Raw genomic sequence first — 22,912 nt, forward strand, 5'->3', positions numbered from 1 at the left:
TTTTTCTCCGACTATGAATTGCTCTAGAAAAAAATCTATGGACCTCTTGTTTTGACTAGGGCCTCCTTTTTTTTGGGGGGGGGGGAATTCCTGGGGCAGGGATCAAACGTGTGCCACAGCAGCCACCGGAGCCATAGCAGTGACAATACTGGATCCTGAACCTGCTGAGCCACCAGGGAACTCCAAAGAGGCATCCTCTTAAAGGTAATTCTTTTCCTAACATAGTTAAAATATCCTTTGAGCCCCAAAGAGAAATAAGCAGAGTTCCTGTTGTGGCACAGTGGAAATGAATCCAACTAGGAACCATGAGGTTTTGGGTTCGATTCCCAGCCTCACTCAGTGGGTTGAGGAGCTGGTGTTGCCGTGAGCTGTGGTGTAGGTCGCAGACACAGCTTGGATCCGGCATTGCTGTGGCTGTGGTGTAGGCTGGCAGCTGCAGCTCCGATTCGATCCCTAGCCTAGGAACCTCCACATGCCGTAGGTGTGGCCCTAAAAAGACAAAAACAAAAACAAAAACCAAAACCAAAAAAAAAAAAAAACACCCCAAAAAAAGAGAAAGAAAAAGAGAGAAAAATAAACAACATATAAATGAGATGAAACTTCCATCAGCACGTGGAACTCATGGGACTGGGCCCTGCTCTGCTGTGGTCTCCCACTGATGGGGAACGGGGCCTCGGCGAAGCGAAGGGAATCCTTCCTGGGGGGTGTGGGAGGCTGAGACGAGCCTGCACTGCCTGACCTTAGGCGAGATCTTTCTGGATTTTCAGGACCCAACAGTGCAGCCAGCGGCAGCTAAGAGCCAGCTGCCTCCTCGATGGTAACAGTCTTATCAACACTGAGAGAGCATGGCCGGGGCTGCCCTAGGCCAGGAGAGCCTAGAATTCCATCTGCTCTGTGGCAAACGGGCTAAGGAGGGTTCTGGTCGCGTGGCATGGGCTGGGCAGAAATAGGAAAAGACGGTGTGCCTGGAAAATCAAGGAAAAACAGGACGGTGAAGGGGAGGAAGATAGGGAGCAAATTAAAGAGGGTCTTGGAGCTCCCGTCTCGGCTCAGCAGGAACGAACCCGACTAGATCCACAGGGGTGGGGGTTCTGGTCACACGCAGCTTGGGTCCTGCATTGCCGTGGCTGTGGTGAAGGCTGGCAGCTGCAGCTCTGATTTGACCCCTAGCTTGAGAACCTCCAGATGCTTCAGTTAAGTCCCTAAAAAGACCAAAAAAAAAAAAAAAAAAAAAAAAAGATGGCCTTGACCACAGTACAAAGAAAAAGCAAAGAAAAAAAAAGAGCCAACGGATGAGCTGCAGGTGATCAGCATAAGGGCTCTGTGATCAGGACCCCCGGCCCCCTCCCAGCCAGGGGCACTCTCGAAGTCCTGGGCCGCTCACCGGGGTCTGCCCCCACCGGGGCTCTCCAGCTGCAGTTTCCACCCCAGGTATCTTCAAAGCCAGCTCTCCATCTCTGCCACCCAGCACTCGGTCTCCATCTCCATTTCCAGCCTGTTTTCCTCACAGAACAGATCCGAGCCCCTGCTTAGAGCAGCATCCTCTAGGCCTTTCCACTGCCCATGTCATGGCCTAACTTCCAGCCTCTGGAAAATGCCCAGCTTTCCTCCAGCCGCAGCGTCTCCTCTGCGATTCCGCCCTTTCCATTCAGCCTCCTTTGGCTCAGAGTCCAACCCTTCAGATCTCATCACCTGGGGGAGGGGGTAGTGGGGTCCCTGTCACCACCTCTGCAGGGTTGATCACAAATGGTCGCTAGGCACTGCTTCACATTCCAGGAGGGCATGTGTGTTTTCCCAGGATCGAACGTGTGGGCGTTACCCAGCAAATGTCTTCTGAATGAGCTCCCCGAGCCTGTTTCTCCATCTGTCGAATGCCAGAAATGACGCCCCACTTCCAGGGGGACGGTGAGGAGCGCATCATCAGGTCATCAGTCACGGATGGGGCCACCGCTGATGGACTTATATGCCATTATATGCCGTTGTCACTGATACTCCCCCATCCTCAGTGTCACCCCAACGCTACCAAGGGAAAAATGGAGGCGCAGAGATTTCAGAGAAACTGCCTGACACCCCATTAGAAAGAGCTGGAGTTTCACTGTGAGCCCAGACCTTCCCAGGCCTCGCTCTTGACTGTACGGTGAACCCAACACAGGCAGGAGTGCCACTGAGGTCTCGGAGAGCTTTGATGTCAGCTGGGAGGCTGGGGAGTGTTGAGGGTGCAGGTGGCTTTGAGCAACAGGGCAGAGGAAAGGGACGGGAACTAGGGAAGGGGCCACGGGACCCTGGATAAGCCCCCTCCCGAAGCATCAAGGCTTCTGCCCACCTCCCAAACCGTGAGAGGCTGGCTTCCCATGGGTGCCTCCTTATAGCGAGCAAGAGGTAGATCCTGCCAAAGGGCCCCGGGCCACCCAGACCTGGTCCTAGAACTAAAAAGGGGTTGCCTCAGGTCCACGGCAGAGCTAGTTCCTTCCTGTCCCAGCCCCGGGATGGGGATGCCCCTCCCCAGCTGGAATCCGTCTCCACAGCAACAGACCAGCATCCATTCAAGTGCAGCTTCTCAATTGTTGGAAGTAAATACAAACAGCTTGTTTGCACACGTGTGTGTGTGTGTCATGCGTGGATATAAACTGCTCAGATCATCTGTCATTTTAGGGAATGAAATGATTTGCCATTTTAGGAACGATGGTAAATTTCCAGGCAATATCGAACAGCGCAAAGTCTTGTGTTTAAAAATGGTCACGTGGTTATATTACTTGAGACACAAAATCTTATAAGAGTTTAGGCAAGAAACATTATTAACGGTGTCATAAATAAGTATTATAACTTTATTAAAATGAAAAGACAATATTCAAAATAATGCAACAAAAAATGAATAAACTCCTTTGTCCAATACTGTACATAGAATGCAGTAATCAGTGCATTTTTCTAAAGCATGTTTTAACCTTCATTTAGTTCATACTAAAATATAAGCTTTAAATAGCTCAAATAACATCACTCAGCAGTGTCAACTGTAAACAGCTTGTTTAACTGTGAAGAACATTGTAGAATGTACCTCTGTTAGTGGAGCACCTTCTCTTTTGTGCTTCTCTACACGAGATAAATACCGCGAAGCATGTGAAAACAGGAACTTGAGCTCTGCGTCTCACGGAGCCGAAGGAAGCAGCCAGCTGGGAGAGTGTTCGAACCAGATGCTGATGTGACCTCTGGTCTTAAGACATATGGGGCCATTATTGGTCAGAAGTGTTTTACTTAAAAAGCAAACAATCCCCAGGAAATACTGAAGAGGAACCAGCAACACAAGGCCAGCTTGTGTTGTATCTGTTTATTAATACAGCCTAAAAAAGGGGGGGGGGGCGAAAATCAAACAAACAAACAAAACCACAACACACATCCCCACACAAATACTCTCCATCCCATACGCCTTGTTTTGTTATTGCTTCCACTGACATTCCCAACACTGGCGGAGAGTTTGCTTTCCGCTGTGCTCTAGGCGCCTGGCATTCATTGCCAGGGGTGAGTGGCTGGGGGCGGGGGGTGCGGAGCAAGGCAGGCACCCTAAGGGAAAGCGATGTCCTAACTCTGCTAACCTTTCCACCTGCCAAGAGGTGAGTGAGATACCGACGGGTGAACACATGGTGCCATCCCTGCCCTCAACCAAACAGAGAGCAGGATGTACAGCACCTTAGATTTTGGGACGTTTTTTTAAAGGAGGCTGGTGAAGTCATGGAAAGAACGCATGGCCTGCCCTCCGTGGAAACCTGCTTGCAAAAACAAAGGAAACAAAACATCACAGGCCTCAGAGCCAGACATCTTCAAACTTTCTAGGCAAAAGTATCTGTCTTATGATCCTGATGGAAACAATACTGTAGTCTCTTCCGTTTGCTCAATTTTCAGTCTGTTAGGAACCATCCTCCAGCTTGAGTTCTTATCATCCTGAATATATATTACTCTACGACAGTAACTAATGGGTTAACTTGCAACTAGGGCCTAGGATCATACCACGAGTGGATATATAGGTATATAACGTGCGCACACAGAGAAGTCCCCTCTTCCTCCTGCTCTGCATCGCATCTTCCAGCCACAGACGTGAGGGGACCTTCCTCGGACGCCAGCAGTCAGGGTCCTCAGCACGCCAGCACCTCCTGGCGCTCGACAGGCCCTTCTCTCTGTTAAGACGGAGAGTCTAGCTCCCTCCCGCTGCACATCCCAACCATCTTCCGGCCAACCTCAACCAGACAGCACAACTGCTGGAGAAGCGCTTGCTCCCGTGGAACCTCGGCTGAACCAGGACCCCAGAGCTAAGGAGAGACCACGTAGGAAAAATGTTTGCGCTTGCCGTGGCCTCCCAGATCCATCCTCGGCTTCGAGTCCAGCTTCTCCGGGGTGGAAATGACACTGCAGTCAACAGGCAATGGCTGGATGGGGGTGCTTGCGTGCGCTTCTTCTGCCTCCCTGAAAAACTTCTCGAACCTGTCCAGGTAGGGCGGCCTCTCGGGTAGCAGATAGTAGTGCGTTGAGCTCACCTTCCTCCCGTTCTCGATGATGGGCAGGATGCAAGGAACCTTGCTGGCGGCTCCCTCGCTGTGCTGTCTCTGCAGGGCTTTGCTGCTGACGTACTTGGGGTCCGGGGCAAAGCTCTGCGTAGGGGGCATGACCCCGTTGAGGTAAGACGGGAGGCTTTTGGGGCTCGGGGTGCGCGAGTTGCTCCGGGACAAAGGCTCTCGCGGAGGGACCTTGGGGGGCCTGTCCTCGTCGCTGTAGGTGCTGGACGTGACTTCCGCCGACCACCTCCTGTAGTCCGGCTTTGCGGGCCGGGGCGGGATGGGGACCCGGGGGGGCACCTCTGGTTTGTCGTCGTCGGAGTTGGGGGAGGCTCTGGGCCCGTAGCTGGAGACCCGGATGGCTGGCTTGTTAAAGGACCCGGCGGGGCCCGAGTGGGACCGCCTCAGTCTCCGGTGGGCTTGGGGCGGAGAGGGGCTGGAGCCGCGTGGGCCCGCGGCCGGCCCGGGGGCCTGGCCGCTGAGTTCGGCGGCCGGGGCCGGGGGGTCGACGTAGGCGTAGTTGATCTGCCCGCAGCCCCGGAAGCTGCGCCGCCCAGGGCCGCTGTACCTGAAGTCGGAGGGCGGGCAGGCCTCGAGGAGGAAGTCCGTGTCCGAGCTGGTCAGGAACTCGACCTCGCAGTCCGTCTCGTCCAGACACAGGTCTTCGCTGATGGGCAGCGGCGGCAGTGGCCGCGAGCCGCGCTCGCACGGGGCCGCGCACGGGAAGGGCGCCGGCGAGGTCCTGCTGGGCGTGAGCGGGGGCGTGGCGGCGCCCAGCCCGTGCCCGTTCACGCTCAGCCTCTTCAGGCCGCACGCCAGCGGCTCCTCGTCCTGCTGCCCCGGGCTTTCGCTCGCGGGGATGACCAGAGGGGGCAGGCCGGACCTTGGCGCGGCGCCGCGCTCGGCCAAGGGGCCGCCGGGCGACGGAGCGGACCTGGAAGCGCGCCCTGGAAGGAACACGAGAGGTTACCCGGGACGCGGCAGGCTCTTCCCGCCGGGGGCCCGGGCCCTTTGGGCCGGGTCCCCCAGCGGGGAAACGCCCAGGACACCCCGGCAACCACCCTGGGTGTAATGAGAGCCCAGAGGTGGGGGACGCACATGATCTGGTTCAAATAGCAGACTCTCTCTTCCACCTGCCCTGGCCGTGTGGGCAGCGCACACCCACATGCCCCAGACAGGTTCCGGGACGTGCACAGGATCTGCGTCAGGTGGGCAGCAGGTCATCTGCGGGTGGCCAGGCTACCGGAGCCCGGTGCCCCGAGGGGTGGACCACAGGCTCCCAGCCCTTCTCCACACTGCGAGCTGGTGGACTCGCTGCAGGGGACGTGTGGGCCTGGACAGAGACCCAGGGGCCTGCACCGGCCCCTTCAGAGTAGGGAAGGCCACTTCTCTAAGTGTCTGTCAATATTTATACTGCTTTGTCACTTTCAAACAGGAATTCACTGCTCCTTAAAGAAGAGGGCGTTCCCGTTGTGGCTCAGCGGGAAAGAACCTGACTGGCAGCCATGAGGACGCAGGTTCAATCCCTGGCCTCGCTCAGTGGGTTAAGGATCCGGTGTTGCCGTGAGCTGTGGTGTAGGTCACAGAAACGGCTGGCATCTGGCGTTGCTGGGGCTGTGGTGTAGGCGGGCTGCTACAACTCTGACTCCACCCCTGGCCTGGGAACCTCCATATGCCATGGGTGCAGCCCTAAAGAGACAAAAAGACCCAAAGAGAGACAGAGAGAGATCCTGGAGTTCCCGCTATGGCTCAGTGGGTTAACCCAACGAGTATCCATGAGGACTCGGGTTTGATCACTGGCTTCACTTGGTGGGTTAAGGATCTAGCATTGCCATGATCTGTGGTGTGGGTCGCAGACATGGCTCAGATCCCGAGTGGCCGTGGCTACAGCTCTGATTTGACCCCTAGCCTGGGAACTTCCATATGCCACAGGTGTGGCCCCTCAAAAAAGAAAGAAAGAAATCCTGCCTAAGGTTTCTCAAACTTAAGTATGTATCGGAGCTGGAAGGAGAACCCAAATCGTGCCTTTTTTTTTTGGCGGGAGTAGGAGAGCATGCTGCAGCCTGCAGCAGCTTTATGTGGGATCTCAGTTCCCAGACCAGGGACTGAACCGGGGCCCCAGTGCCGAGAGCGCCAAATCCTCACCACCCAGACCACCAGGAACCTGCTGAGAATCTTGCTTTTAGCAGCTCACACCTCGCCCACCGATCAAGTGGGGAGCCAGTGACCCGGGAACTCGGGAGGGCGGGTAGCTCCAGAAGCTGCTGCCACTAGGGGTCAGACTCCTGTCGGAAATGGTTCGGGTCATCTCCTCATTTGGAAAATGACGCTGGAGGACAAGCTCAGAGGCTGACTGCCAGCTTCCTCTCCCAACGCCAAGTTCGCCCGCATTTTCAGAACACGTACCGAAGGCTGTGAGGTGCTCCTGGGCGGTGGAGTTCAGGCTGTAGGCCATGGTTAGTGGGTCGATGTTTAAAAAGCCGCTGAAGGGAAAGGAGAGCGCCTTGGTCACAAACAAGTGGCAGACGTGCCCTCGCCCTCACTCCAACCTCCCACGTTCTCGGCATGGCCCGTGCTGGCCTTTCTTTGAGATTTCTCTCTCGGGCCGTGCCCGTAGCATGCGAACGTTCCCGGGCCAGGGAGCCGACCTGAGCCACTGCAGGGAACCACAGAGCGGCTCCCCACCCTGCTGCACCCCAAGGCAACAAACACCCTGCGCTTACCTCTCAAACTCGCTGCGGCCGCCCCAGCAGCCCTTCAGATTCCCCAGGGCTTGGCCATCATGTAGAAATCCAGTTTTTAACGGGACTCTGATCTCCTGGGCAGCCACTCCTGCCGTTGACATGGTGCCTTATTCTGCGATGTCGTCACACTTGTGAAGCCCGGGGATTTGCAGTCAACCAGTGGCTTTCATTCCCTGGAGGGGATGAAGGAGAGATGAGAGGAAAGGCAGTAACCCAGAGCCGCGCCTAACTGGCTAAGATGAGGGCATCCGGGGGCTGTGGAACACAAGAAATCGATCACAGATTTCCACCCAAGTCTCACATCCTTAGCTCCACTCCTTCTTACTTTTCCGGAGGGCATGGAAATGCAGACTTTAAGAATCACTTTGGTGGGGGGAGGAGGCAAGCACGCACCCAAGATCTGTGATGCTTTCAGCCAAAGGGAAACAGGCCATTGTCAGCAAAGGCAGACTTGACAGTTACACAACAAAGCGGGCTCGTGTGCCAAAGCACACGGACGTTCCTCCAGCCTCCCACTAAACCGGCCTTCCCGTGTGTGGCTGCGCTGGGCGTGGGGCTCATTTTCCACTTTGAGCTAAAAAAAAGTCATTTGGCCTATGACGATACCTGACAGCTACGGCACTGAAACTCACTAAGACCCAGGGCTCTGATCCTCGACAGCGCCTAGCGTTGGCACCAGAGGACCCCACGGCCTAGCATTTATCTGGATCCTGGATTTCAGGGTGGGCCACGGAAGACCCAAGTCTCCAGATATGACTTGTTCGAGGGTAAAAAAAAATTTGACATACGAAGACACTCATTTCCATTCTGCACGAATCCAGTTCTGCAAGATGAGCGGCCTGGCTTCGGCGGAGGCCTGGACAGCGTCCTCCTGGCTTTTAAAGGCAAACGTAAGACTGCCTTCTCCCCATTCCCCCTGCGCAGCGCCTCGGGATTCCTGTCCTGCCTGCCGGGCTGCGAGGCCTGGGCCACACGGGGCAGTCAGCGCGGCTTCTCCTAATCCAGTGCTCCCTCAGCTTCAGACCCTCCAGCCCCTGGGCATACATTCTGTTTCTGGAGCCCCTGGACGCTGCGGCCCCTTCTCAATTTTCCCCATTCGTTATTAGCAGCCATCTCCGCCCGCCTTCGGGAGCCATGGCTGCTGAGGATAAGCTTAGGACATCACTTGTCACCTCTCCGGGCCACACGGACCCCTTCTGCAGGGTCTACGTGCACTCGCGTCACGCTTTCCCATCCTCTCGACAAATATTTTTGCACAAACCGAGAGCTGGGTGCTGACGCAAAGGTGAGACATGTGCTGTGGCAGGGGAGGGGCACGCAGGTGACAGTTCTGTCTGAGGGACAAATCTGTCCCCCCACAAGCTCAGGAAAGAGGCTGTGTCCCACCCATTGATGACTGCTATCTGGAGCGTCAGCAGGTGCTCAGTGAGAGCACGTTTGCTGACTGGATGTCTGCGGAAGGCCACCGAATGATTCGCAGTCGTACTGTCAAGATCGACTGAACAGTTACTACAGGTAAGGCAGAGGTGTTTTTTTATTTTAAATGAAGGATCTTAAAAAATATGCTGCAAGTGTTTAATGAATAGCAAGGTTTTTTTTTTTTTTTTTTCTTCTTCTTTTTAGGGCTGCACCCACGGCACCTGGGCGTTCCCAGGCTAGGGGTCGAATCGGAACTGTTGCCACGGGCCTACACCACAGCCACAGCAACATGGGATCCGAGCCTCGTCTTCGACCTACACCACAGCTCATAGCCACACCGGATCCTTAACCCCCTGAGCGAGGCCAGGGATGGAACCCGCAAACTCATGGTTCCTAGTTGGATTCATTCCTGCTGCGCCACAACGGGAACGCCGAATAAGTTTTTTTGTTTTTGTTTTTGTTTTTCACATAAAAAGGAATGGAAAGATAGTCATGTTTCGGTGACAAAGGAGGATGAGGCCCGATTACCGCTTCTGGCTTTTTAGACGTAGTCACATATGAAGACACTCACTCCCATTCTCCCAAAGTCGGCTGTTTTAATATAGCAGGCAGATTTAAACAGGTTGAACATATTTCAAATAGTCAAGCATTCATTTTTCTTTTATTAGTCGCTACAGGTACATGATGAAGAAGATGGGGGGGGGAAGCCCCATCATGTCAGAAATCTAAAAGTAAGTTCCTGGGGGATCTTTTTGCTGTTTCTGAAGGCTGGTTTTTAGATTAGAAAGAAATGTTTTTATCTCCCTTGAATCAGGTGTAAGGTGTTAGAAACATTTAAAAACACAACTTCTGAAAAAAAAAAAAAATTTCGAGACACTCCCCTCTGTCCTTGGCCCCTGGTTTAGGGTGCTTTTCCCAAGCCGCCTACAAGCACTGGCAGGACTAGGGTATCGGTAGTGATGTGGAAATGAAAGCCCAGATAGGAAGAAGAATATGGTATTTAAGTGGTTTGAAAGCACACGTTTGAAGATCCCCTGTCCAGATTACAGGAGAATGCTGCCCAGAGTCTCGGGGCCCAACCCCCACCTGTCTGCAGGCCAACAGGCACTACCAGTAATTACTGTGTGTCAGCCGCCCAGCGCCGTCTAAATCTGAGCTTTCAACAGAATGATTGTGTAACGATCGCCTGCGCTGAAATTGCCACCGAGGTCTAAACATACATTTCAATGGTCCCTGAGCAGTATTTATACGTTCTAGAAAAAGTTATGTTTTTATGCATTGTTTCCAGCACCTACTTGTTAGCTTTCTTAAGAAAAAAATTGTTTTAGCATAAAAAGAATTGTGTTCACTGAGGCAGCTCCCTTGTGACCACAATAGCGTCTTTGTGCATTCATAGGAGGTGACCTGCCTCTCCATTTCAATGGGGAATTGTGAATGGGCTGTGTTATGAAACTGTCCGAACTTCCTAGTGACTCGCCTGGGAGCTCCGAGGGCAGCAGCGCTGTGTGCTCCCGTCTTCTGGAAAATAACTCCCCAATGCGGACTCTAAACAAGGGCCAAACCTGCGGGGAGGTGGGAGGCAGGCTTTTGAAGCGTGTCCCTCAGGTTGTAAACTGAGGGTGGGAAAGCTCCTGGGATTCTTTTACTCCCACCCCCCCCAGCCCCCACCTCTCAATCTCTCTCTCTCTCTCTCTCTCCTCCTCGGAGAAGTCAATTTGGTCAACCTCAAGTTCAAAAGAAACATGGTGCGCAAGTGAAATTTAACTTTACGTGACGGTCACACTAGCTCTGCTTTATACTTCCGTAGGAGAACAACCGCAGAGAGACACCTGTGTGGGAAAAACAAGTCCCCGGCGGCATTCTGCGGGGAAATGCAAAAACAGGAAAGCGAAGGTTAATCCAGGCAGCCTGGCACAGACCTTGGTATAGATTCGATTAACCTTGGGCAGAGTGATCTTTCCAAAATACGGGAGTGAAGCGATAGCCTTTTAGGGTGTCAAAAATGCAGTTACATACCAGTCCTGGTGCGAATGTTTTCCTGGTCACATCACTCGATTTTTTTTTTTTTTTTAATTCAAGGGAAAAACCTAACGACCCTATAAAACCGTTGGTTTTTTGAGGCTGTCCCTTTATTTTCTCTCCTCATGCCCCCTGCCCCACCGGATCCCATCTAGGGCTTCAGCTCTGCATCCAAGGCTCCGGACTCCAGCCCTGGCTCAGGCTTCCACTTTGCACTTCCTATTGTCTGGTGATTATCTTTCCACTTGGATGTACCTCTGGCATCTGCAGCTCCACAGACCAAACGCAGCCTGTCGCTTGCTCCACACCCCTTCCCCGTCCCCAAACCAGTTCCTGGGCTGAGCAGGAAGGCACCCTTTCTCACCCGACTTCACCCCCGAGTCCCAGGGCCCCGCTCTACACTGTCTCGAAAGCCCATCTTCCTTCCGGTCACTGGGTCCCACCTGCCTCGGGGCCCGAACATCCCCAGTCCCCTGCCCACCCGACAGCTGGTGCTGACCCACAGCTCAAGGGGCCCATGTCCACTGCCCAGGGGTCTGCAAGGGCTTCCCCATCGCAGCTGCCCCGCCCAGCGCCGAAGGCCTCCTGGCAAGGCCCCCACCTACCTCCCCTAGGGGCCGCCTCTCCCGCCACCTTCTCCGAGACCCACTCCCTTCCTCGTCTCTTCAGTCTTGGGTTAGTCCATGCTGTGCCCTCTCCCCTTCCATCCTCCCAATTCTCTAGGACGGGACTTCTCCCCCAGTCCCCCCTACCCCACCGCCCCCAAGATTCTGGCCTCATTCCTTTCTTTCTTTTTTGTTTGGCTGCACAGGCAGAATGTGGACGTTCCCGAGCCAGGGATCAAACCTGCACCACAGGGGCGACAGCACTGAAGCCTTAGCCACTAGGCCACCAGGGAACTCATTCATTTCTCACATGTACTTACTAAGTGAGTTTTGAGAAAATATTCATCTCACTTTTAGAAAAGTAAGTACACAGAAGATTCATGTAGAACACAAATCAGGGAAGAAGGAAAGGGTAACATGAGCTGACATCACCCGATGGTCAGGGGGCAAGTCTAAGACATGGAGCAGGCAAGGAATTCTCAGGAAATTCATTTCCAGACTCCGAAGTGGATGGACAGTTTTGAGATGGGGTAAAAATGAGACGCTTAAACGGTTAACACTGTAACTTTCCAGATTGGCTTCTGTTACTGAATGTTTCCTTAAAGCAATGGAGGAGCATGCTTTCTAGAAACAGTGAATTTCACCTTCTCCTCTGGATGATAATGCACCTGTGGTTTTGCTACTGAATTTAAAGGTCCTTTTCTTTAAAAAAAGAAAAAGCAAAAAAAAGTAGTTATACCAAAAAGCACACTGTACATTCCCTATGAAGGTGGAACCACGTGCCCCTTGCTTGATGTTAGCCTCTCTGAAACTGTTCTTTAAAAAACCAGGCTACCTTAAGACGGTAACCTAGATAGGCTTACCTGGCCACCAGATGTCATTAATAAATCTCTGCAGCAATCCACAGGAGAAGGAGGGGCACATTTTTGTCACACAACTCATCCAGTTCCGACCGGCGCTTCCTTATTTAAAAGTGTGATGTAATTTCCTTCTTTCAATCTGGTTTAAGAACCTGATTCCTGTTTATTCAGGGTGATAGATGGCCTTTTCAGCTGCATTAACAATTACCTACCTACCCAGTCCCACATCCAGGAGCTCTACCGTAACTCTATTTGGAGGCCTGAGTTATGAAAAGAAGCTGATGTGGGAACATGACAACCACCAGGATTTTAGATCCTCCCCCAACAAACCACCTCGGCGTCATCTGGAAAAGGCCCAAAATAACCACCTTTGGGAAAATGAGAAAAGGAAATGAAACCTCACCATTTTTTGGGGGATGAGTATGTGTCGTGCTGGAAGCCAGGCTTTAGAACATTCAGTTCAGCTGCCTTATAGGAGCTTCATTTTTATGAACAACGAGCAAACTTACTGATCTGATGTTCCCCTAACACAGTCAGTGCTTCGGACAGTGACAGCGGTGTGTGACCTGAGTTGCTTCACTAAAAGCCAAAGGTTCTCCAAAAAAGAAAAATCACAGGCCCTCCTTCAGGGTCTGTCTGACGTCATCGGTAAGACTGATTTGGGGGAAGGGGAGGAGGGGCAGCGAGTGCCAGGCTTTGTGTCCTGCTGCCACGGAAGCATCAACAGCCTTGGTGATAAAAGCACTGATGACCCAAAAATGTGTTACGTGAAGTTCAAAACCCTCACTACACTCAGCGGCCTCGGTGAGGATGGGCATGTGGTCCATGGGGGGGGGGGGGCTCCTGTCCTCTTGTGGCTCCATCCCCCCAATCCATGCCTGGCGTATAATGGCCCATTTGTAAGTGGGAGAAACCGAGGCGACAGGGAGAAGACCCTGTCTTCGCACGGTCACAATCAGAGCTAAGTGAGAGGATTTCTTGAAGAACTCAGAAGATGGCCCAGATTTTAAAATTTTAAGAAATTTTAAGAAGTTAAAAAAAAAAAAAAAAAAACCAAAAAGCAATTCCATCAATGACCACAGTCATCCAGAGATCTGGGCTCCCTCAGTCGCCTATAGGGCTTCAGTGACCCAGCAGAAATGTCCCTTTCCTACAGAGCACTGCAATTAGCCAGCCACCCACCCCCACACCCCCACCCCCACACCCCCACACACCACACGATCGTATTCTTCCTTTTACACATACAATAGATTTCTAATTGTAAAAGGTACATGATTTCTATTCAGATCTTAACCACAAGGTGCACAAGAGTCTAATGACGGGGAGCGAATATTTAAAACGTCCAATCTACTTAACGAGCATTTAAACCACCCAGTGAGGAACTCGAGGTTGTTACAGTGAACACAAACCCAGGGAGAGTAACAACCAGCTCACTGGGCACATCCCTGACAGGCATTGTTCTAAGTCCTTTATGTGGACTCATTTAATCCTCTCAACAACCCTGGGAGGTGGGTGACTGTCACTGCCCTGGCTTACTAACCAGAGAGCTGGAGGCGCCAAATTAGGTAACTTGCTCTAGGCGGTGGGGCCCAGACTTAAGCCGGGCTCTGCTCCCCAAGCCCCAGGCCTTCCTTGCAGGGGACAGAGCTGACCCACTGCAATGCTCAAGCTTCAAGGCTGGCTCAGGCAGACGGTGCTGGGGATTGGCTGCCTGCTAATCGTTTTTCGTGGGGAACCCTTAGCTATGAAAGTGCCTCTTTGACGTCAATGCCCTCAAACCTGTTATTATTTACAGGTTGGTCCTCCATGTCCTTTAAAAAGGGCGGGTTGAGGTATCAGCCTTATATTCTGTGACCACTTCAAACAGGTCTTTTGAAACCGTCAGCTTTTAGTGACATGCTCATCCCCCCAGCCCATTAGGAATCCCATGACAGCATGACACTTGACACAACAAAGGGCTGTCTTCACCTACAAAAAGGGGTTCCTCTATCTCCCCAGGGGGCCTCCTTTTACTGCACTGGCAGCGCGGGCCCCAAGGCTGGCGTTGTAACCAGGCTCTCTGGTAAAATCCACAACTTTGTAGAATGTCTTGTATTTTTGCAAAGCACTCCACACATTACAAAGCGTTTTCTTTTTCTTGTCTTTTTGTCTTTTTAGGGCCACACCCACGGCATATGAAAGTTCCCAGGCTAGGGGTGGAACTGGAGCTGTAGTTGCCAACCTACACCACAGCCACAGCCATGCTGGATCCTTAACCCACTGAGCGAGGCCTGGGATCGAACCCGCGACCTCATGGTTCCTAGTCGGATTCGTTCCCGCTGCGCCATGACGGAAACTCCCCACAAAGCGCTTTCTAACACGTTATCTCGCTGGATCCCCACAAGGTCCCTGTAAGGGGAGGCGGGGCTCCCAGTCCCCATCTCCGAGAGGCGGAAACAGGTGAGGTTGGATAGCTTCCTGTCGGCAAAGGGCCATTGCAGCTCTTCTGCCTGGCGACCCAGAGTTGTCCCCACACCACTTTCCCACCTCTCCCTCCTAGAGTCTCCTGCATTTTGGGCAACAGCTACCCCTCTCCTCTGAACATTCTCGTTTACAGACGTGGAAACTGTCAGAGGGCCGGCCCCGAGTGCCAGTCATCTGGAGAGGAAAACCCAATGTGCCCAGGTGCCTAGGTGCCAGGTTCTTAGAGGGCAAAGGCCTGACTGTTTGCACAATCAGATGCTTCTTCTGGACCAGACAGGACGCTAGGGGAGAGGCTGGCTCTGAGGAGGAGGTACCAAGCAGACAACTTCAGACTGGGGTAACTTCCAAGGAAATGCAGGGAACAGTCGTGAGGACAGGAGGCGAGAGCAGCTGTTTGCACAGGTGCTTAGGGAAGGCTTCGCTCAGGTGACTCTCAAAAGTCAAGTCTGAGGGAGGAAGAGAAGGCAGCCTGAGGAGTTAGGGGATGGCCGTTCTGCACAGAGCAGGGGTGGCATTTTTAAACCTAATCCGTAACTTGGTCGCGTTGCATTGTCTGAGGGTTTTCAACAGTGTCTTCTGAGCCTCACCTTCGTCCCGTTCCCTCGGTTCAACTTCGATGCTGCGTTGCATCACGGCACTCTGGGCAGAAAAGGGTTCATTCACGTGGCCAGACCCCCAGTTTCAACAATCTGATCCGTGCCCTTTTAGTCATATACTGCCCGATTTGATGGTCTAAGGGGTTGGATTAAAGTATCAACAAGGACTCCAAGTTGCAGCATCTGGTTTTTCCTTCTGAAATCTGAATCCCACACTCACTTTCCCCTATCTCAAAACAAATTTCGGTACTCAGCTAGTAACGTGTGTTCTGAACCTTGAAACTCACCAGTTTTATCTGTCTTCACCAAGCATGAGTTTCCACTGTGCGAATAATGCCAGAATGCCACAAAGGGATTTCCTGCATCTAGGGAGCTAGTCATCAGCTTTTAGAAAGCATGGCCAAACACCAACACTAAAGGATGCTACAGGAATCCCGACAATGAGGGACCAATTCAAATTTATTTAGATTAAGATCAGAGTTGTTCCTCTGGTAGAGGGAGCCTATGACATTCAGATTCCAGGAATTACCCTCGGCACCACCTTTTCCCTCCTCTGCTCACTCTTCTAGAGCAACCTGATGGTATGCAGACATTCAGGTCAGCTTCAAGCATGTTAGATTGTACCTGTAATTTAGGTGACTTGCTGTCTAAAAGCTACCATCAGTATTAGCAGAAAGGAAGTATTATCTGGTTTGACTTCTGAGCAGCAGCAGCTAAGGGTTATTTCCACGCAAAAACTCAAGTCTACAGTGTAATTAAGTCTCACAGAGAGGGACTAGTATCCACTGTGAACTCAAAGGAGGAAGGCCAATGCATCAAAACGGAGATTCTACCTGTCAAAAATATAAATCATCCAGATGTTTCATAACAGCCATAAAAGAAAAAAAAAAAAAAAAAAAAAAAAAACCAAACCAAACAAGATTTGCTTTCAGACCCTTATCAGTGACTGGTCCAATCCCGCTGAGCTTTAAAATGTAAAATATGCTTCCCTGCAATTATTTATCAATCATCAACTATGTACAAAGCTGCATAAGATAGAAGCTGTACAAGGCAGAGTTCCTGCCCTTAAGGAGTTTACAATCTAATATCTGTTGGGTTATAAATGGTTAGTCCTAGACCTCCTCCCACCTATCAGTGTCCACGGGAACACACAGCCGCTGAAAAGAAACCTCTCTGGGAAGAGGGTAATGACGGCCAGTGTTTGAACTCCATGCTACAGCCTGTATGTATTTCTCTTTAAATCTGCTCAAAGAGCTTAGCTGATAACATACTGATAACCAATCATAGTCAGCATGTTAACAAGAAACCCCGACTTCTTTTATTTTGGTCTTAGCAATATTTAGTCATTTATTGACACAGGTACCAAAATGCCTTTGTTTAAGGAAAACGTGCACCTATATAATTCCAGTAGGGTTAAAAAAGAAAGACAGAAAGACAGAAGGCAAGACTAGGTATGGTGGACTTTAGATGCTTCATTCTCTCACATGTATCCCCACTGCATTCGGAAGAGATTTACGAGAGCTTAAAACTTCTGCAGAACACTTGTTCTCCAGAAGGAAAAAAAAAATCATTTTAACCTCACCTTTCTTCACCCCTGACAGTTGCCTAGAAACCAGTCCTGCCCTACCTGTGTTGCAGGTGTACCTAAAGTCACCAACACATCTCTTTTAAAGCTACAGTCTCTATTCTGACGGCACTTAAGTTTATGACTAACAATCTATTCATATTTTTTTATCAGGTAAGAGACTGGTTTCTTTCAAGCGATGATGAAACCTTAATACAGACTTCGCAAGCACCGATACAGTACCAATCACGGTAAAAGAGTCATCTAATTTGTACAAAGCTATGATATACACATAAAAACACACACACACGAGAAATACCCAAGAAGCGTTCACCTTTCAAACACAGAACTCTGCAGCTCCTTTCCTTGTGAAGCAGAATTTAGGACGTTCAGAGCACAGAACCCCGTACTGGGGGGAGGAAGAGGAGGAAGGCACGGAGCTGCCCACATGAATTAAGAACACCGACCGGGGATGAGCGTCGTCGCCGAGACTAGGCAGTGGGAGCGCGGGTCAGAACCGCTGCGGATTCCGGGCCCCCGCCGCTCCCAGGACCCGGTTTGCCGGCGCAGCCCCCGCGCGGAGGAGGAAAGAGCCCGAGGCCGCCGCCAGCCCGCGGGCGCAGGACCCCAGGTCGCCGCACCGGGAACCGCGTCCCCGGCGCCGGCCCCTCCCTCTGTCCCGGGAGATTCCGCGCCGGGCGACCCTCTCGGCGCCCGGGGGGCCCGCCCCGCGTCGGGAGCCGCCCGGAGCCCCGAGGGGCGCGGCGCCAGCCTCCCCGCCCCCGGCCCGCAGGCCCCTTACCCCAGCGGAGCCGCGGCTGCCCCACGGCGCCCTCCCGCGCATGTCCGTCCCGGCTGTCTCAGCGCCGCGGGCTCAGGGGCCCGGACACCGCGCAGGCGCCTCGCCACTCGCTAGCCGTTCACTCGCGCTCGCGTTCCCCACTCGCACTCGGCCGCCGTCGCCGATGCCGCCGCCGCCTCGCTATATAGCGGGTGGGCGGGTCCGTGACGTCACCACCCACCGCCCCACCTCCTCGGCGCAGCCAATCCCGGCTGCGAGCCGCTTAAAGGGGCGATGTCACGGCCGAGGCGCTCGCGTGGGGTCCACCTGCATCGCGCTGCCCTAAGGGGCAGCAACCTTTTGTCTCCCGCTGGATGTGTTTCTCGGCCGCCGCGGCCTTCACACCTCCTCTCGGCTGAATCCTGGCGGCCGCTGCCCAGCTCCCGGAACCCCTCACCCTGAATTTTCCTCCGAAGTGGGCGAACCTCCTGGCCGCGGCCGCGATTCCTGCTCGAACCAAAGGTGGCGCCGCGCCTCGCGCGGGAGTTAGTTACATCGTTACCATCCACGAGGAGGGTTTTGTCTTCCTGTGTCCGCGGGCCGCCGCGCGTGGGTGGGCTGAGGGCACCGGAGAAGGCGAGCGGGGCCTCTGCGGGGCTGCCCCTGCAGCCTGCAGGCCCCGCGCTCACCACGAGGCCCGCAGGCCGCGGCGTGGGAGGGCAGTGTGGGGCAGGGAGGGACATCCAGGGGCAGTGCAAGACAGGGAGGGACAGCGTGGGACCAGAGGGGACAGCATGGGAGAGAAGGGATGGTGTGGGACAGTGTGAGACAGTGAGGGGTAGCGAGGCCATACTGGTGAGGGCCTTTCATGGACCAGTGCCCAGCCGCCTCTCCTCTGACCACAGGTTTGTCGATGGAGGCCAGGCCCTGGTGGCAGTTGACCCGGAGAGGGCTGCCCACCCCCAGCCTGGCATCTGCCTGAGTGCCCACTCTCCTGTTTACTTAACAGACCCACACCGACCTCAACATCTTTTGGCATCAGGGCAGCCACGGATGCCCAAGGACAGAACACCAGCAAGCCTGCTGGAGGAGGTTTCTCGGGGCGCCGGTGATGCAACTTAGGCTTATAGTTTAACCGTAAAATAAATAATACAAATGATAACAAACCAAGAGTAACTAAAGTAAGAAAAAAAGCAAACAGACAGAAACCCTCCAGGTTTAGCTAGAACAAATCCGCTGAATGGTACTCTCCATTAAGTGGAGGCCGGAGACCTGCTGCTGACCTCTTTGGTCTCTGCAGAGGCCCAGTCTTGCCTTTCAGCAATAACGCAGGATAGTTAGACATTTAGTGCTACCTAATTGGGGTGGTTTAACATATGGAGTGAGATTCCGACCTCATTACCAGGTTAACTATTAACTTTGCACTCCCTGAAATGATTTGCCTTTTCTCTCCTATTATTTACTTACATTCTTCTAAATTTAATTCAAAGGCCTGATTTCGAATTCAAGGCCTTAAGCACATGCGTACACACACACACACACACACATACACACACACTCTGAAGTATCCCTTTGCCTTCTTTTATTGGTGAAATAAATACTAAGCAGAACTCTCCCCTCCATTCTGATGGGTTCCTTCTGGACCGCAGGGGCACTTGGGTCATTTTCACGCTGCTTAAGAACAATTCGGTTATGCCATCTTTTTGTTAACCTTTCGTATTGCTATTCATTTACTGTTATTTAGAACCATGAACATGATTCACAACTAATTGCTAGTTTTCTCGCCCAATTAACTAGGTTTTTGGATTCACAGAAAGTCCATCTGGATGTTTTTCCCCCTATTTTTGTTTCATTTATGTTTATCACTTACCCATACGCTGTTATCCGTGTAAAAAAAGGATCAGCCTGAGAACTTTCCAGAGAACATCCTTTCAGACCTCACAGTTCAGCATTTACTGAATGGGAAACTAGACGAGCTCAAGTTTCAGCCAAAAGGAACCCTAGTTACGCTATTTCAAGTCACCACAACACAGTTGTAATTTGTGCTTTGGCCGGGTTGGCCTGCTTTTACATTCTCCTATTCATTAAACAGTGATAATGACTACAGTAACCATCAAACACACCCCTTCTTTCAAGGAAGATCAATAGGAGTCTTGCTATAGGGTTGACAGCTGTGGGATGTGCTCATGTTTTGGTAAATTCTCAAAAATCACAAAAATCACATGAGTCATGCTGGATTAATTGGATTTTCTTCTTCCGATCTATTTAAAACTTGCAAAAGAAACATCTTGGGCTCTCTCTTGGGGGGAGGGAGAACCAGCGATGGCTAAGCGCTTTGCTGAATTTTGCTTACAGTTATACTCCTACAGAATGGCTTTCTCAGCTGTGGATGAATCACATGAGAAGAATTACACCCCGCAAATCTTTTATCTGAGACTCTGTTAGTTATGTTTTGTAATGACACTGACATGTCAATAATACTGTACAGTACTGGGGGGAAAAGTTTAAACACAAAATGCTAGTGACATTAACATATTAAGCGTATCAAATGATCACTTAGTGACTTTCAATAGAACACTAGAGGTTTGGGGAAAAAAATTCTCTGTACTGCATCTAACATTTTAATTTATGTCCCGTAAACCGTAAATCAGACTTTTTTTTTTTTTTTTTTTTGTCTTTTTAGGGCCACATCCAAAGCATATGGAGTTCCCAGGCTAGGGGTCGAATGGGAGCTGCAGCTGATGGCCTACGCCACAGCCACAGCAACACCAGATCTGAGCCTCGTCTGTGACCTACACCATAGGTCACAGTAATGCCAGATCCTTAACCCACCAAGCGAGGCCAGGGATCAAACCCTCATCCTCATGGATACCAGTTGAGTTTGTTATCACTGAGCCAAGTGGGAACTCCCAGACAATGTTTTTACATCACTCCCAATCCATCTAATTTTGAGGCCACCTCCCAAGGAATTTCTATTAGCTGATTTTATTTAATATAAAAAACCCCCTCAACATGACTTTGAAAATGTTAGACTTGCATCGCATTGTCCCAGATTGTCCCTTTGCACTTGCCGTTCTTTTAGAGTGAGAAGAGGCTGTCCCTGGAGTGAGAACAGGGGGAGGTTCTGGCTCAGAAACTCACAACCACAGTCTCTGCTTTCCTAAGGACCATTGTTCCTTTTCCTCCTCGGCCAGCATCCACACAAGTCAGGTGTGAGCAGACATACCTGTGATAAGGATCTCACAACCCTTCCAGATTTATATCTTGATATTATGTAACTCCTATAGAAGAGGATACAGAGTTTGGTGTTTATCCACACTGTTTACAGATGTTTTTGTGTTTCGGCTCTGTTCATAAAGACATATATTAAAGTGAGTCATTTTCTGTATTATCCTCTTTGTCCTAGGATAAGAGGATCTATTCATGATCTATGCAGTTATGCACTTTTTTTTTTACCAATCTATAGATGTGTGCATGTATGAAAAAATACATGACAATGAAAGAATTGAATTTCATATAGGTTATCAGTTTAGTTGCCACTTTACGTTTTGGAAACATCTGGGCACATGTATTACACAGTATTTCCAATCAACGTGGTAGCGTACTTTAAAATCCACAGGCTGCTGAGAGCCCAGATTCACCCGCCGGGAGTGCCTCACCTAATGAAAGTCTCCATTCAGCTTTCAACGTCGGCAGCTACTTGCAAAGTTGCACAGAAAGAGCTCTTGGAGTTCCCATCATGGCTCAGCAGGTTAAGAACCCAGCATCGTGTCCGTGAGGATACAGCTTTGATCGCTGGCCTTGTTCAGTGGGTTAAGGACCCGATGTTGCTGTGGCTGTGGTGTAGGCCAGCAGCTGCTCCTCTGATTTAACCCTAGCCTGGGAACCTCCATATACTGCAGGTGCAGCCGAAAAAGAAAAAGAAAAAAAAAAAAAAAAAAAAAAAAAAGAGTTCTTTACAGCTTCCATTTTCCCCGGGGACAAAAATTAGGGAATCACTCCCCATTTTTTGGTTTTTCCCTTAAAAAAATGTGCTGTTATACTCAGCCTGGGAAAAGACTGAACTGCTAGTTTTAACTTATTTACCTACTGTTTTAAGTGTGACGGCCAGGGCTCACCTACTTTTGCTTAGTCTGTGTTTTAGGGGGCTATTTGTCTGGTTTGTTTTTAATTTTATTTTTATTTATTTATTTATTTATTTATTTGTCTTTTGTCTTTTAGGGCTGCACCCGCGGCATACGGAGGCCCCCAGGCTAGGGGTCGAATCGGAGCTACAGCTGCTGGCCTACACCACAGCCACAGCACTGCCAGATCTGAGCCGTGTCTGTGTCTGACACCACAGCTCATGGCAACGCCGGATCCTTAACCCACTGAGGGAGGCCAGGGATCGAACCCGAAACCTCATGGTTCCTAGTCGGGTTTGTTAACCTCTGAGCCATGATGGGAGCTCCTGCGTGGTTCATTTTTAATTGAGCCCCTTTTTCATTTCCTTAGTGCTCCCTTAGCAAACATCTGATGCTATTGGCAGTTAGTATATTTTTAGTTTTATCCCATTTCTGGAGCTTATAACCATTAGAAGTGTTTTAGTGTCCTAGAGATACATTAATTTAATATATAGGTGTTTCCGGGAGTTCCCGTCATGGCTCAGTGGTTAACAAATCTGACTAGGAACCATGAAGTTGCGGGTTCGATCCCTGGCCTTGCTCAGTGGGTTGAGGATCCGGCATTGCCGTGAGCTGTGGTGTAGGTTGCAGACGCGGCTCGGATCCCGAGTTGCTGTGGCTCTGGCGTAGGCCGGCAGCTGCAGCTCCGATTCGACCCCTTGCCTGGGAATCTCCATATGCTGCGAGTGCGGCCCTAGAAAAGGCAGAAAGACAAAATAATAATAATGATAATGATAACAATAATAATAATATATAGGTGTTTCCAAGACAGTTTATTCCAAATTTTTTGTAAAACGTTAATCTGATTTTTATCTTCCAGGTTTTAGCATTACACTTTCTTCCATACAGTAAATGCTGTATTTCCCATTAGCTGGCCAGTAGGGTGTGCTCTAGCCCCTTGCCAAATAAATTAATTAATTAAAAATATTAATGTAAACTCTTCATTAAGAGATTTCAGAAATGTATTTCACTCCTTCCTTGCCTCCCGACACAGATGGGGTGCGATTTTAGGGACACCAGTGGATAGATCAGCAAAGGAGGAACCTATATGGAAAGTTACATTGTTAAATTGAAACAAAACTTAAGAGATGTTTGTTTCTTTGGATTCAGCTCTGCACTAGCTGGGTGTGATTTTCTCAAATTGGTCCGTTAGTGGC

General features: G+C 51.1%; 1 protein-coding gene and 1 long non-coding RNA gene across 2 annotated transcripts in view; one reads left to right on the top strand and one right to left on the bottom strand.

The window, feature by feature from the left end:
• Positions 1-2,795: 2,795 nt before the first annotated feature.
• ERRFI1 (ERBB receptor feedback inhibitor 1) lies at positions 2,796-17,769 on the bottom strand. Its single transcript, XM_021095275.2, has 4 exons — positions 17,614-17,769; positions 7,265-7,458; positions 6,948-7,024; positions 2,796-5,488 (listed from the first exon to the last, which is right to left on the bottom strand). Exons 2-4 carry the CDS (start codon positions 7,384-7,386, stop codon positions 4,299-4,301), a joined length of 1,389 nt encoding a protein of 462 aa, XP_020950934.2. The 5' UTR covers positions 7,387-7,458; positions 17,614-17,769; the 3' UTR covers positions 2,796-4,298.
• A 148-nt stretch (positions 17,770-17,917) lies between these two features.
• LOC110261087 (uncharacterized) overlaps positions 17,918-22,912 on the top strand; it is a 37,409-nt gene continuing 32,414 nt past the window's right edge. The window contains exon 1 of the long non-coding RNA XR_014807025.1: positions 17,918-18,114. This is a non-coding gene — a long non-coding RNA (uncharacterized LOC110261087). The remainder of the gene's footprint in view (positions 18,115-22,912) is intronic.

This window comes from Sus scrofa, chromosome 6 (assembly GCF_054392235.1).
Source record: "Sus scrofa isolate SSC_HxYL_T2T_F1_AM1 chromosome 6, Sscrofa_HxYL_maternal_Yorkshire_Landrace_v2.0, whole genome shotgun sequence".
Taxonomy (NCBI): Eukaryota; Metazoa; Chordata; class Mammalia; order Artiodactyla; family Suidae; genus Sus; species Sus scrofa.